At 45.4% G+C, this 13,242-nt stretch overlaps 1 protein-coding gene across 1 annotated transcript; it reads right to left on the bottom strand.

Annotated features, from left to right (window-relative positions):
- Window positions 1–6,220, bottom strand: LOC115777074 (E3 ubiquitin-protein ligase TRIM21-like). The gene is made up of 2 exons (XM_030724897.1): window positions 6,113–6,220; window positions 1–1,890 (listed from the first exon to the last, which is right to left on the bottom strand). Exon 2 carries the CDS (start codon window positions 1,879–1,881, stop codon window positions 226–228), a length of 1,656 nt encoding a protein of 551 aa, XP_030580757.1. The 5' UTR covers window positions 1,882–1,890; window positions 6,113–6,220; the 3' UTR covers window positions 1–225.
- Window positions 6,221–13,242: the final 7,022 nt, after the last annotated feature.

The following is a 13,242-nucleotide window of genomic DNA, read 5'->3' as shown; positions in this document are numbered from 1 at the left end:
TTTATTCTCTGAGATTTTGTCTTCAGCTCGAGTCTCGATTAGTGGGAAAATTTCCTGATTCAACTTTTCTTCTGTTTGCATCAAATTCCAGGAGAATCAAATCAAAGTGTGAATCAGAGTCCACGATAATCCGATTCTAGAGGAAACATGGAAACTGTAGAGGATTCACACTGAATATGTTCATTTGGTCCCTTCAAGAAAAATCAATCAGTTCATCAAATAAAATCAGTCGCTGATCGACTCAGTTTGATTGACAGGACAGATGATCAGAGGAGCAGAGTTTTTACCACCATAATTCAGACATGGACTGAAGTATGGGTGGAGTTTGTGAGTGAAGGAGCAGCCAGTAAAGGAGTAGATCAGAGCTGCAGCATCTACATCATAGAAGGAGACCAGACCCTCCTCATAATCCACAAACACCCCCACCTTCTCAGGACCAGGCTGAAGACAGAGACAGACTGAAGGATCATCAAGAGCTTCATATTCATTTCCATTTCTGAGCCACACAGTCCAGAATCCATCCTGAGGACTCAGTGTGATGTCTCCCTTCCTGTTGATGGACTCTCTGGCCACTCCTAAATCCCAGCCAGTCTTTCCTTTAACCTGAACCTCAAAGTAAAATCTGCCTGAAGAGAAACTCTGCTTTCCTAAAACCATAACACACTGAGAAAATCTCTCTGGGTTGTCTGGAAGTTCCTTCTTCACATCACCACAGTGGACTTGTTTTCCATCATCAGACAGGATCAGATAAGGATTTGCTGTATCAGGATCAAGAGTCACATCCACTGCATACTGCTGGACCCTCCTCAGCTCAGCCTCAAGCAGCTTCTTCATGTCTTTCCTGAGTGTGTCCTCCAGCTGAGCCACAGCTCTCACCACAGTCCCCTCATATGATGGTGGATGGATGCTGACCTCTGTCCAGTCCTTGGTGGGTGGAGCAGCTTTGAGGGAGGAGAAGCTTTGGAGGAGGTGGAGGTGGTCTTCAGAGTGTGAGAGCTGCTCCACCTCAGAGCTTCTCTTCATCAGCTCAGAGACTTCCTGTTCCAGATCTTTGATGAGACCTTCAGCCTGTTTCTCTGTTGCTTCCTGTTTGTCTTTGACCTCCTTCATGAGCTCCTTCAGGCCTCTCTCAACAGACTCCATCAGAGCAGTGAAGACCTGAACACCTTCTGCTTCCTCTCTGTCTGCAGCATCTTTGCTCATCTTCACTGACTCTCTGATCTGCTGAATCTTCAGTCGTCTCTTCTGGATCATCTGCTGAATTTCAGCCTCTGTCTTCCCCAGCTCTGCCTTCTTTCCTTCATATTCTTCTCTCAGAGGAACAAACTCATGGTTCTTGTGGTCTAAAACAGGGCAGAGCGCGCAGACACATGTCTGGTCAGTCTTACAGAACAGCTCCAGAGGTTTATCGTGCTTCGTGCACATCCTTCCTTCCAGGTTCTCCTCAGGCTCCACCAGCTGATGTCTTTTCAGACCTTTCGTGGTCAAATGAGGCTCCAGGTGAGTCTGACAGTAGGAGGTCAGACACACCAGGCAGGACTTCAGGGCCTTCAGTTTGGTTCCAGTGCAGACGTCACAGGGAACTTCTCCTGGTTTGGCAGCTTGTTGCTCTGAGCTGCTGCTGCTGGCTTTCTGCTGAGCTTCACGTCTGAACTGAGCAACCATCTCAGAGATGAAGGTGTTGATCCTCAGCTGAGGTCTAGTGGAGAAAGTCTCTTTGCACATGGGACACTGAGACCTCTGATTGATGTCCCAGTGCTGAGTGATGCAGGTCTTGCAGAAGTTGTGTCCACATGGTGTGCTGACTGGATGAGTGAACACATCCAGACAGATGGAGCACAGAAACTGATCTTCAGATCGCAGATTGCTGGCAGCAGACATGTCTGCACTCTGAGGGAGGAAGAAGAGAAACACACTGGATTTAAACTTCAGGTTAAAGTTCATCTTTAAAAAGAAAGAAACCAGTGTCAGTATTAAACTCTTTACATGTGTCTCTGAGCAGTTTGAGTTATGGATGCTCTGCTGTGAGCTCATGCTACTGCATCTCCTCACAGACTGCATGAGTGTGAACAGTGAGGGGGTGTCAGTGAGGCTGCAGGGTGGAGAAGTGGGTCAGTCTGGGTGCTGATGATGGGTGGAGCTGCCTCAGCTTGCTCCTCCACACCTGCTGTGTGTCTGCTCATTAAGGCTGTGCACTAAATCACTGCTGGAGCTGCATTTCTTTGTCACCACCATGATGGGAATTTGGTTTTTTTTTTTTGTGCGTCCGTGTTTTTCCAGCCTGGAATTCCCTCGTGGTCTCCTAAAAGTCTCCCAGGTGTTCCTGTGAGAGTCTGCAACACCCAGCCGGCCACCTGCCTCTGTGTCCCCCTCAGCCAGTGCCTTTCTGTTAGTGATGAGCACAGCGACACCTGCTGGCTAATCACCACATCTTGATAACGCTGCTCTGTGAAACAGTGACACAGAAAAGCCCGGCACAGTCCCAAACAAAGCTGCGTATTATACCAACTATCAATAATTATGATTATATGATTATGAAATTCCCATAACAGTAGCTGTGATTGTAAAGAACAACATCTCAGTAAATAGTTTTCTCTCTGTTGTCATTGGTGAGGCTGTTTCAGTTTTTAGTTGCCTCGTTTCCTGTCATCATGGCCTCGGGGAAACCCTCAGAGTTTGGATGTGTTTGGTTGACTTTAAGCTTTCTGGAGTTCATGTCATCAGGTTTGTTTCACACCAACAAAGCTAGAAGCTGGAGCAGCCTTAGACTTAATTCACAGTTAATTCAAAATGTCTTTAAATAAATAAAAATAAATATGTTTTCCTTCTTTATTAAAGGCTTTGTTTTGCCAGTTGGTGGAAGCTTCCACCTTGGTGGCCTCAGAGTCTCGTCTCTGCTCTTTGTGGATGATGTTGGCTTCATCAGGTGGTGGCCTCCAGCTCACAGTGGAACGGTTCACAGCTGAGTGTGAAGCAGCTGGTATGAGAATCAGCACCTCTAAGTCTGAGGCCATGGTATCAAGGTGGAGTGCCCACTCCAGCTCAGGGAGCTGCTGCCCCAGGTGGAGGAGTTTAAGTATCTTGGAGTCTTGTTCACGAGCGATGAAGAAGGGAACGGGAGATCGACCGACAGATCGAAGCTGCGTCTGCAGTGATGTGGACGCTGCACCGGTCTGTCGTGGTGAAGAGGGAGCTGAGCGTAAAAACGAAGCTGTCGATTTACCGCTCGATCTAAGTTCCTACCCTCACCTATGGTCAGGAGCTCTGGGTAGTGACTGAAAGAATGAGACTGTGAATGTGGTTTCTGATATGCCTGTGTTTAAACTCCATATATGGTTTTCTTTAAGAGATGTAACAAAGCTGAAGGCCTTTTCTTTAAAGTCCTCTTCTCTCCTTTGACCAAATAAGGAAAGGTCTGCATTCCTAGGCTCCCTGTATGGCTGAAAACTGCCTGAAACTGGTTCTATTCATGGAGCATAAACAATGTAAACAGATGTTGGGGTCGAACTCTGTGGTATATAAAGTAGGAAATGCTGATGTTCAGGAGAGACAGAGATGACACTTGGCGGTCTCTCCCAGGCACAGACTAGGAGTGCTCGGTATGACACTGTTCTCTCTTGTAAATGAATCTGTTATTTTAAGAAGAACTTTGTCAGTGGAGAATTTCTTCACTACATCCACAACACGAATACAAGCAGCAGCAATGAGCTTCCTTCAAAGGGTGGCTGTCCTCTCCCTTAGAGATAGGGTGAGGAGTGCAGTCATTCAGGAGGGGCTCAGAGTGGAGCTGCTGCTCCTCCACATCTAAAGGAACCAGTTGAGGTGGTTTGGACATCTGATCAGGATGCCTCCTGGGTGCCTGTTGGGTGAGATGCTCTGGGCATTTCCTACCAGGAAGAGGGCCTGAGGCAGACCCAGGACACGGTGGGGAGATTATATCTCTTGGCTGGCCTGGGAACTCCTTGGGGCCCCCCAGATGAGTTGGTGGAGGTGGCTGGGGAGAGGGAGGTCTGGGCTTCTGTGCTTAGGCTGTTGGCCCCACGACCCTGCACTGCTGTGGATGTCACATCCTGTAACACGAGCACGATGTTTGAGTCAGTCTGAGGATTTGAACCTGCAGCCTTTCTCCTGCTGTTCAGGACATATTTACAGCAGACGCTGTCACGGTCCTGAGCCGTGTGCCCAGGTTTGGTTCTGTATTTGTTCCTTGAGGTTCTGTTTTTGTTGTATTTCTGCTGTTTCTAAGTTTGTGTACAGTTTACATTCTCAGTTTGATTTCCTGAGCCTAGTTCTTAATATTTCATTCCCTTTGTTTCCTGGTGTTCTTGTGTTCCTCTGCCTGTTTTATCCCTCTGTGTCCTGCTCCCTTGTGCTGTGCATCATATCTGTTTTTACTTCCTGTGTTGTGTCTGTATTAATCATATGTTTAGATTCCCTCAGTGTGCCTCCCAATGTGTCAGGTCTGTGTTTCTGTGTCCCTGTTTATTCACTTCCTGTTTTATTGTCCTACTGTCCTGTTTCCTGTGTGTTGTGTTCAGTTTTGCTTCCCCTGTCTTGTTAGTGTCATTCAGTCCAGCTGTTCTTTCCAGCTGTTTCCTCTTGTCTAGTTACCTTGTGTATATATATTGTCTGAGTTTTTCCTTTTTCCTTTGTTGTGCCGTCGTCTATGGAAGCTTGTTTCCTCTACTAAAAAATAAATAAATAAAAATAAAAAATCTTCATCTGTAACTTGAGATTTTGAGTTATGTATCTCAAATTTTCATGTTAATAACTTGAAATTTCAGCTTAGCACTGCCAATCAGGAAGAAAGAGCTAATTTGCTTTTAACCTGGAAGCAGATGCTGCCAGAGCATGTGCACTAAAAATGGGGTCGCGACAGTATCAGTGAGCTAGCAGTTACTAGCAAACCTGAACAAATTGTTGGCATGTTTTTGACCTTCAATGATCAAAATGTCTTCTCACCAAAAACAGCTGCATAAAAGGTAAGGAACCAACGTTTTCATGTTGATCTGTTGGACAGCTGATACCTTCAGCTTCCTGCTTCCAGTTAACAAGGAAATGATGTACGGATCACGGAGCTTCCTGATTGGCAGTCCTAAGTAAAAATTTTGAGTTATGAACATGAAAATGAAAATTTGAGATACATAACTCAAAATTTTTACTTAGTAACTTGTAATTTGAAGTTACTAAGTAAAAAATTTGGGTTATTAAGTCGAAATTTCGAGTTACGGATGGCGACTGTTTTTTGTCTCCTGGGCAGCTCATTTAGGAGTGCTGACATCTGGTGGACATTTGATATCCAACAGTCCTATTGTTACATTAAACGCTGGCTGGCGGATCTTTTAGCATAAGTATGCAATTATTATGTCAAAATCAGAGGACTGAAGAAGCAGGAGCATGCTGAAACTGAAGTGCTAACATGTACAGGTGCTTCTGATTATGTTGCTCTAACAGTGGATCAGACTCAGCTCAGATCACCCAGAACACGTCCTCTATTTTCCACGTCTTTTTCAGCTACTGGATTCACATAATGAGGCAGTCATGTGATTTCAGAAAACTGGGCCTGGTTTGGGTTTTGTCACGTGATATTCTGAAAAATGCTCCGGGCCTCGACACAGGCCTCGGGCTTTGGTACCAGCTGCAACATCACTGCTCTGCCTGCAACACAGCTGACTTGTGACATTATGACTTGACCGGTGCAGACCCAGGGGATGCAGCTTTCATGAGTCTCGAGGACTTTCAAATTCAGCTCCTCATTTCCTGAAATACCTGCCCTGCTAACAACTGCTAGAACGCCTGAGGCTTCCCCTGTGGTGGAGCACCCTGTACCCAGATCTGTTCGTTGGGTGAGGGCGGTTAAGGTTCATCCAGTCTGAACCTCTGCAATCAGAGTCACCAGCATCTTCAAATTCATTATTATCAGGCTGTCCTAAAAGCTCCCTGAAAAGCCTTCAGCTGATCCAAAATGCTGCAGCTAGAGTACTGACAGGGACTAGAAAGAGAGAGCAGATTTCTCCCATATTGGCTTCTCTTCATTGGCTCCCTGTTAAATCTAGAATCCAATGAACTGCAGATTTGTGTGGAAACAGGAAATGTGATCAGCTGCACTCACCACTGTTGCTGAGAGGACCCTGATGGACTCGGTGAATCTTCTTTTAGAGACAAACAGGACTCGACTGCAGCTCCGCAGCTGCTGCTCTCTCACACTTTCACTTTCACTTCTGGAAAATGAGCTGAACTTCTCATATTTCAGGTGTTGCTCCGCCTCTTCCTGCAGCTGTTTGTCTGGTTTTGCTGCCTCTCCCTTTAAAGGAAGAGGAATCATGGTATTTATACTCAGTGACTTTGTGCAGCATGTGGCAGGAGTGAGGAGTGCTGTGTGGGTAAAGGTCACACAGTAATGACGTCCTCAGGTGATCAGAAGAAACTCACCTGGATTTCCTTTTCCACAGCAGACTGAGAGCCTCTGGTGGCCACTGAAGGAGGTCACAGATGTTCTCTCAGAGCTGAAACGATGGTTTAAACTGAAAATGTTAGAAATGAATTCTTTAAAGCTCTGATCTCCTTCCAGCTGCTTCCTGTACCACCTCTTTAGTTTCTGTTAAAGCAGCAGAGTCCTGACAGGTAGATCCTCATGCCCCTCACTAACAGCACTGGGCTGGGAGCAGGGTTATTATAGTTAACGAAAACGAACAAATAACGAAAACTGAAATTGAAAAAACATTGTCGTTAACTGAAATAAATAAAAACTAAAATTAAAAGGAAAAAACGATAACTAACTAAAACTGTATTGTGAGTTTTAAAAACTAATTAAAACTAACTAAAACTAAACTATAATGTAAAATCCAAAACTATTATAACCCTGGTGGGGAGTGTAGAATAGCAGTTTTTTTTTTTTTCTCTTTTGGGTAGCCCTTTATTACACGGAAAACCTTGCACACCACGTCAAACACCGCCTCCGTAACAAAGTACACACACACACACACACACACACACACACCTTTCAAGGGATCCAGCCTCTCGTCCGCCGTGACCTTGGGTCTGGGCTCGTACAGGAGCGGCTGCCTCGCGCACCGTGTGTCCCACACTTCCCTGATGGGCGCCAGCTTGTTGTCCCCGGTGGCCATGGGCCTGGCCTCTCTGGCGTCGCGATCGTCAAAGGAACCCTGATCGTCGAGGGCGGTGCGAGACAACGCGATCACAGCTGCTAACCAAGGTGACAGGAATGTTGGCGGTGGTCGCCTCGATGGTCCTTTTGGATTCACCTGACTTCACTGGGTTTGTTTTAGTGTGTTGTTTATTATGCAGTGACAGAAGCAAATCTTGGCTCAGGACCCACGTCGCAGACTGGGGCTATGTGATGGCACAACTCCTTACGCTATCGCGTTGCGAAGTCTGCGCTCGGTGGTGTACGGTTTTGTTTTTTGGGTTTTTGTTTGTTTGTTTTGTTTTTTTCCATCACCATCACCACGAGGTGGTTGTTTGGCGATGGTAAGTGATGGACTAGTGTGATGGCGACAGTGATCCCTTGTGTGCACGTCTTGTAGACGCACCGATAAACGAACCTGGCCAGCTCCACGAGTGTGATTTTTTTATTTTTAATTATGATCGTGATGAGGTGGTGATATTGATGATGGTAATCGTGATCCCTGGGTTCATGTCGTTGAGTCCTCGACCTGCGATCGCAGCGGTCTTCGCGTAGCCTCGCTTTCGGTCTGGACTGGTCTTGTGCGTGTGTGTGCGTGTGTGTGTGCGCGCATGTGCGTGCACATGTTTGTGTGCACGCGTGTGTCCCCGTCACACACGATGCAATGACTATCACTGGCCACGGGGGGGTGGATTGCACACATGCAATGAATATTGCTGGCCACAGGGGGTCCCGTTGAGCCGGGAGGCCTGGGGTCACCTCGACCCCATCACAGGGGAGGTCCCGTTGAGCTGGGAGGCGTGGGGTCCCTGTGACCCCCACCAATACCACCTCACCACCACCACCCCAACTCTGGGCAATCAGGAGGCCTGGGGTCCCCTTGACCTCTAGGTCAAGGGGACGGTGGGACGGGTCTGGGTGACCCCCTTGCGGGGCTCACGAGGGTTAATAACTATGCTGCGGTGTATTAGACCTGCTGCTCCTACCCTGACAATGAGTCAAAAGAAGATAAAAGTGGTTATTTGCGCACATGCAGCTCTGTAATATGTAATAAACTAAACTCATTAAACAAGTATATAGTTTTACTCAAGTGAACACACACATAATATTTTATGTATTTAGTTATTAATAACTAATATTAGTACTAATAACAGGACTGAAGATGAGAGTCCCAGAGGTCCAGGATGAGACTGGTTATATTTTAAACACATCAAGTTAAAACCTTTTTCTCTACAGAACGTGCAGAGTAAACACAAAGAAAGTTAAATAAATACATAGTAAAAGCATTACAATGTATTTCTAATATGGTTAACCCAAAATCTCCTGAATCCTTTTAGAAAAGAAAATGATTTAATAAGTAAATAAATAGGCAGAGAGCTTAACCCCCCCAATGTTGGACCCAAAGTTATGCACTTGCCCAGACCTCCCAGCTCAATGAGACACCCCCCACCTGATAAGATTGAAGATGAGGCTACGTGAAGACCGCTGCAATCGCAGGTCGAGGACTCGTGGTGGACTAGGCAGTTTGTGTGGGATGGGATAGAAACAGAATGGGGCACATGCATCAGGCAATCTTGGAGCTGGCTGGGTTTATTTACTGGCATGGCTACATGACATGCACACGTCTTGATCATCGCTATCAACATCACCATCGCCAAACAACCACTTCATCATATTAACCACCGATCGTAATGAAAAAAACAAAACACAAAAAAAAACACTTGTGAGGCTGGCTGGCTTCATTTGTTGGTGCGGCTACACGACTTGTGCACAGGGATCATGATGATCACTATCAACATCACAATCGCCAAACAACCTCATTGCAATCGTAATAAAAAATAAAAAAAAACTCACACTCATGGAGCTGGCCGACTGTGCTCATCGGAGTAGCTACACGACTTGCACACAGGGATCATGATCATGTCTCCTCCTGGTGTTGCTGGGATAACTGTACATGTACTCTGATCTGTGAGTGAGTGCAGCACAGCACACAGCAGCAGAGACTGGATACAAGGAGAAGAGCACAAAGGACACACAAAAACTGGGAGACATGCTGTTCATTTGATGAGTTTATTAGAGATTTCCATCATGGAGTCATTGTGGGAACGAACTGCAGGGAAAAGAGCAAAGATGCAGAAATCCAATCCAGAGTTTCTCTGTGACAAACACAAACATGTTAAAGACACAAATAGACATTAATAGTCTTTAGTGACTGTTCATCCACATCAGTGTTTGTGTTGAAGACATCAGTGTTGGTCTCAGTGTGGTTAACAGCAGTCAGCAGTCCAGTTAGAAAAAGCTCATTTCCAAACACTTCATGCAGTTCATCTTCTCACCAGCAGAGGGCCACAAATCACCATCAATGAAGACTTCAAGGAGATGTTAGTGACATCAGAGCTGCACATCAACATCTGATCAATATGGAAGTTCATGTTTCTGTCGTTTAATCAGTTTAAAAGCAAAAAGCATGCAAGTGTGCTCTTATTGTGAAAAGGTGCTCCTGCTGAGAGCTTCCTTTCTGTCCTGCTCCAATCAGAGCTTCCAAAAACGAGTCCAACAGTAAGAGCATGTGGAGAGGTTGGAAAAATGGCATTAAGAAAGAGAAATCAAAGATTTGGATGGATTTGAATGAGCTCAGACTTGTTGAAAATGCAGAGGAGCTGGTTGTGAAGTGAGCTTCAGAGAAACACAACATCCTGATATTCACTGTGAAGCTTTGAGTGGAAACAGACAGAAAAACAACATGTGGATCCTGGAATAATGGCAGCTTCCATCTTTAAAGGACTGAAGAGGAAGAAGTTTACAAGGAATCATTGAGAACAGTTTCAAACATCAACTGATTGAATCCATGAATGTGAAAATGTGTTTGTGAGTGAAAGAGACAGACATGTACAGACTGAACTATCTGTTCAACAGTCAGAGTGTTTCTCTAACAGGAGGACGCTCTTTACACTCAGCTCAGCACACACACACTGAGGAACCAGGAGACCAGACTCCAAACCCAGGATAAAGAGGTTCAGTGAATGTGGTGTTGAAGGTGTGGAGGTGGATCAGAGTGTCAGAGGAGACTCTGTAGAAGGACAGAGTGCCAGCAGGACAGTCCACATACACTGCTACTCTGTTAGAGACAGAGGAGGAGGAGGAGGATGTCCCTCTGTCATTGTACCAGACAGAACGAGGACCATCATCAGAGCAAATCAGACTCCAGGACTGATGATTCCCTCCCAACAAAGAGACTTTATTCCCTCCTTTCTTTCTGATTCTTCTGTAACTCACTGATATAAAAACGTCTCCGCTCCACTCGACCTTCCAGTAACAGCGACCAGTCAGACCATTTCTACACAGCAGCTGATGAAGAACATCAAACCTGTCTGGATGATCAGGATACGACTGAACCTCCTCCACACGTGTCACCTTCCTGTTGTTGTCAGACAGTTGTAGGTCTGTGTGTACTGTGTTTGTGTCGATTATGAGTTGACAGGAATCTGATGGAGAGAACAAACACAATCCAGCTGCAGTTATTGATCCATCATCTGTTCATTGATTGACACTTTGATGATGACTCCTGACATCAGAGATGTGAATGAGTGATGTGACAGTTTGAAGATGGTTGAATGTGTGCTGCTCTTTACACTCAGCTCAGCACACACACACTGAGGAACCAGGAGACAACAGAAGGTTCCACAGAAGAGGGGCCTGAAAGCTGAAGGCTCTGCCTCCCATTCTACTCTTAAGTATCCTAGGAACCACAAGTAAGCCAGCAGTCTGAGAGAGAAGTGCTCTGTTGGGGTGATATGGTACTATGAGGTCTTTGAGATAAGATGGGGCCTGATTATTGAAGACCTTGTATGTGAGGAGAAGGATTTTAAATTCTATTCTAGATTTAACAGGGAGCCAATGAAGAGAAGCCAATATGGGAGAAATATGCTCTCTCTTTCTAGTCCCTGTCAGTACTCTAGCTGCAGCATTTTGGATCAGCTGAAGGCTTTTCAGGAAGCTTTTAGGACAGCCTGATGATAATGAATCACAATAGTCCACCCTAGAAGTAATAAATGCATGAATTAGCTTTTCAGCATCACTCTGAGAAAGGATGTTTCTAATTTTAGAAATATTGCGCAAATGCAAAAAAGCAGTCCTACATATTTGTTTAATATGTGCATTGAAGGACATATCCTGGTCAGAAATGACTGCAAGATTTCTCACAGTGTTACTGGAGGCCAAAGTAATGCCATCCAGAGTAAGTATCTGGTTAGACACCATGTTTCTAAGATTTGTGGGGCCGAGTACAAGAATTTCAGTTTGATCTGAATTTAGAAGCAGGAAATTAGAGGTCATCCAGGCCTTAATATCTTTAAGACATTCCTGCAGTTTAACTAATGGATGTGTGTCATCTGGCTTCATTGATAGGTAAAGCTGAGTATCATCTGCATAACAATGAAAACTGATGCAGTGCTTTCTAATAATACTGCCTAAGGGAAGCATGTATAATGTAAATAAAATTGAACCCTGTGGAACTCCATAACTCCATAATTAACCTTAGTGTGTGAAGAAGACTGTTCATGTAAATGGACATGAACAAATTGGAGTCTATGAGATAAATATGATTCAAACCACTGCAGTGCAGTACCTTTAATACCTATAGCAAGCTCTAATCTCTGTAATAAAATGTTATGGTCAACAGTATCAAAAGCTGCACTGAGGTCCAACAGGACAAGAACAGAGATGAGTCCACTGTCAGAGGCTCTAAGAAGATCATTGGTAACCTTCACTAATGCTGTTTCTGTACTGTGATGAATTCTGAAACCTGACTGAAACTCTTCAAATAAACCGTTCCTCTGCAGATGATCAGTTAGCTGTTTTACAACTACTCTTTCAAGAATCTTTGAGAGAAAAGGAAGGTTGGAGATTGGCCTATAATCAGAATCAGAATCAGAATCAGAATCAGAAGGTTTTATTGCCATATGGGTGAACAGGTTCACAGCATTAGGAAATTGCTGCGGTACTTCGTGCTTACAGAAAAAAAAAACAAATAAGTATAAAAACTATAAGACAATATACAAGTATACAAATTGCAAATATACAGAGATATTAGAGCTATAACTATAGCACAATATTACAAAATTACAAAATATACAGTGCAGAGACTAATTAAAAGATAAAAAAATGTAGACTATATTCCACTAATATGTACATCAGTGCAATCAGACAGGTGCATAGACATAGGGTCATCAGCGTTTGTGGAGGGTGGTGGTAACAGTCTTAGGGTAATTGTTCATGAGTCCAACAGCAGAGGGGAAGAAACTGTTCTTATGGCGGGAGGTTCTGGTCCGTATGGACCGTAGCCTCCTGCCTGAGGGGAGAGGGTCAAAAAGTCTGTGCCCAGGGTGAGAGTGGTCGGCTGTGATCCGACCTGCACGCCCCAGTGTCCTGGAGGTGTACAGGTCCTGGAGAGATGGGAGGTTACAGCCAATCACCTTCTCAGCAGAGTGCACAACGCGCTGTAGTCTCTGTTTGTCCCTAGTGGTGGCTCCAGCGTACCACACAGTGATGGAGGAGGTGAGGATGGACTCAATGATGGCAGTATAGAACTGCACCATGGTCCTTGCTGGCAAGTTGAATTTCTTCAACTGCCGCAGGAAGTACATCCTCTGCTGGGCCTTTTTGACAACAGAGGTGATGGTGGGCTCCCACTTGAGGTCCTGGGTGATGGTAGTTCCCAGGAAGCGAAAAGAGTCCACTGTGGTGATGGGGGTGTCAGTCAGGATGATGGAGGGTAGAGGGGCTGTGTGCTTCCTAAAGTCCACTATAATCTCCACTGTCTTCTGGGCGTTCAGTACCAGGTTATTGTGGCTGCACCAGGACACCAGACGTTTGACCTCCATCCTGTAGGCCGACTCGTCCCCGTCTGAGATGAGTCCGATGAGAGTCATGTCGTCTGCAAACTTAATAAGCTTGACAGACTGGTGGTCAGAGGTGCAGCAGTTGGTATACAGGGAGAAGAGCAGAGGAGAGAGGACACAGCCCTGAGGAGTGCCGGTGCTGATGGTCCGGGAGTCCGAGACATTCTTCCCCAGCCTCACGTGCTGCTTCCTGTT

The sequence above is a fragment of the Archocentrus centrarchus genome, unplaced genomic scaffold, assembly GCF_007364275.1.
Source record: "Archocentrus centrarchus isolate MPI-CPG fArcCen1 unplaced genomic scaffold, fArcCen1 scaffold_42_ctg1, whole genome shotgun sequence".
Lineage (NCBI taxonomy): Eukaryota > Metazoa > Chordata > Actinopteri > Cichliformes > Cichlidae > Archocentrus > Archocentrus centrarchus.
This window is presented reverse-complemented; position numbering and strand designations above follow the sequence as displayed.

Bases quoted from the DNA above. Each gene is read 5' to 3' on its own strand.
- LOC115777074 (XM_030724897.1), bottom strand. From the start codon at position 1,881: ATGTCTGCTGCCAGCAATCTGCGATCTGAAGATCAGTTTCTGTGCTCC.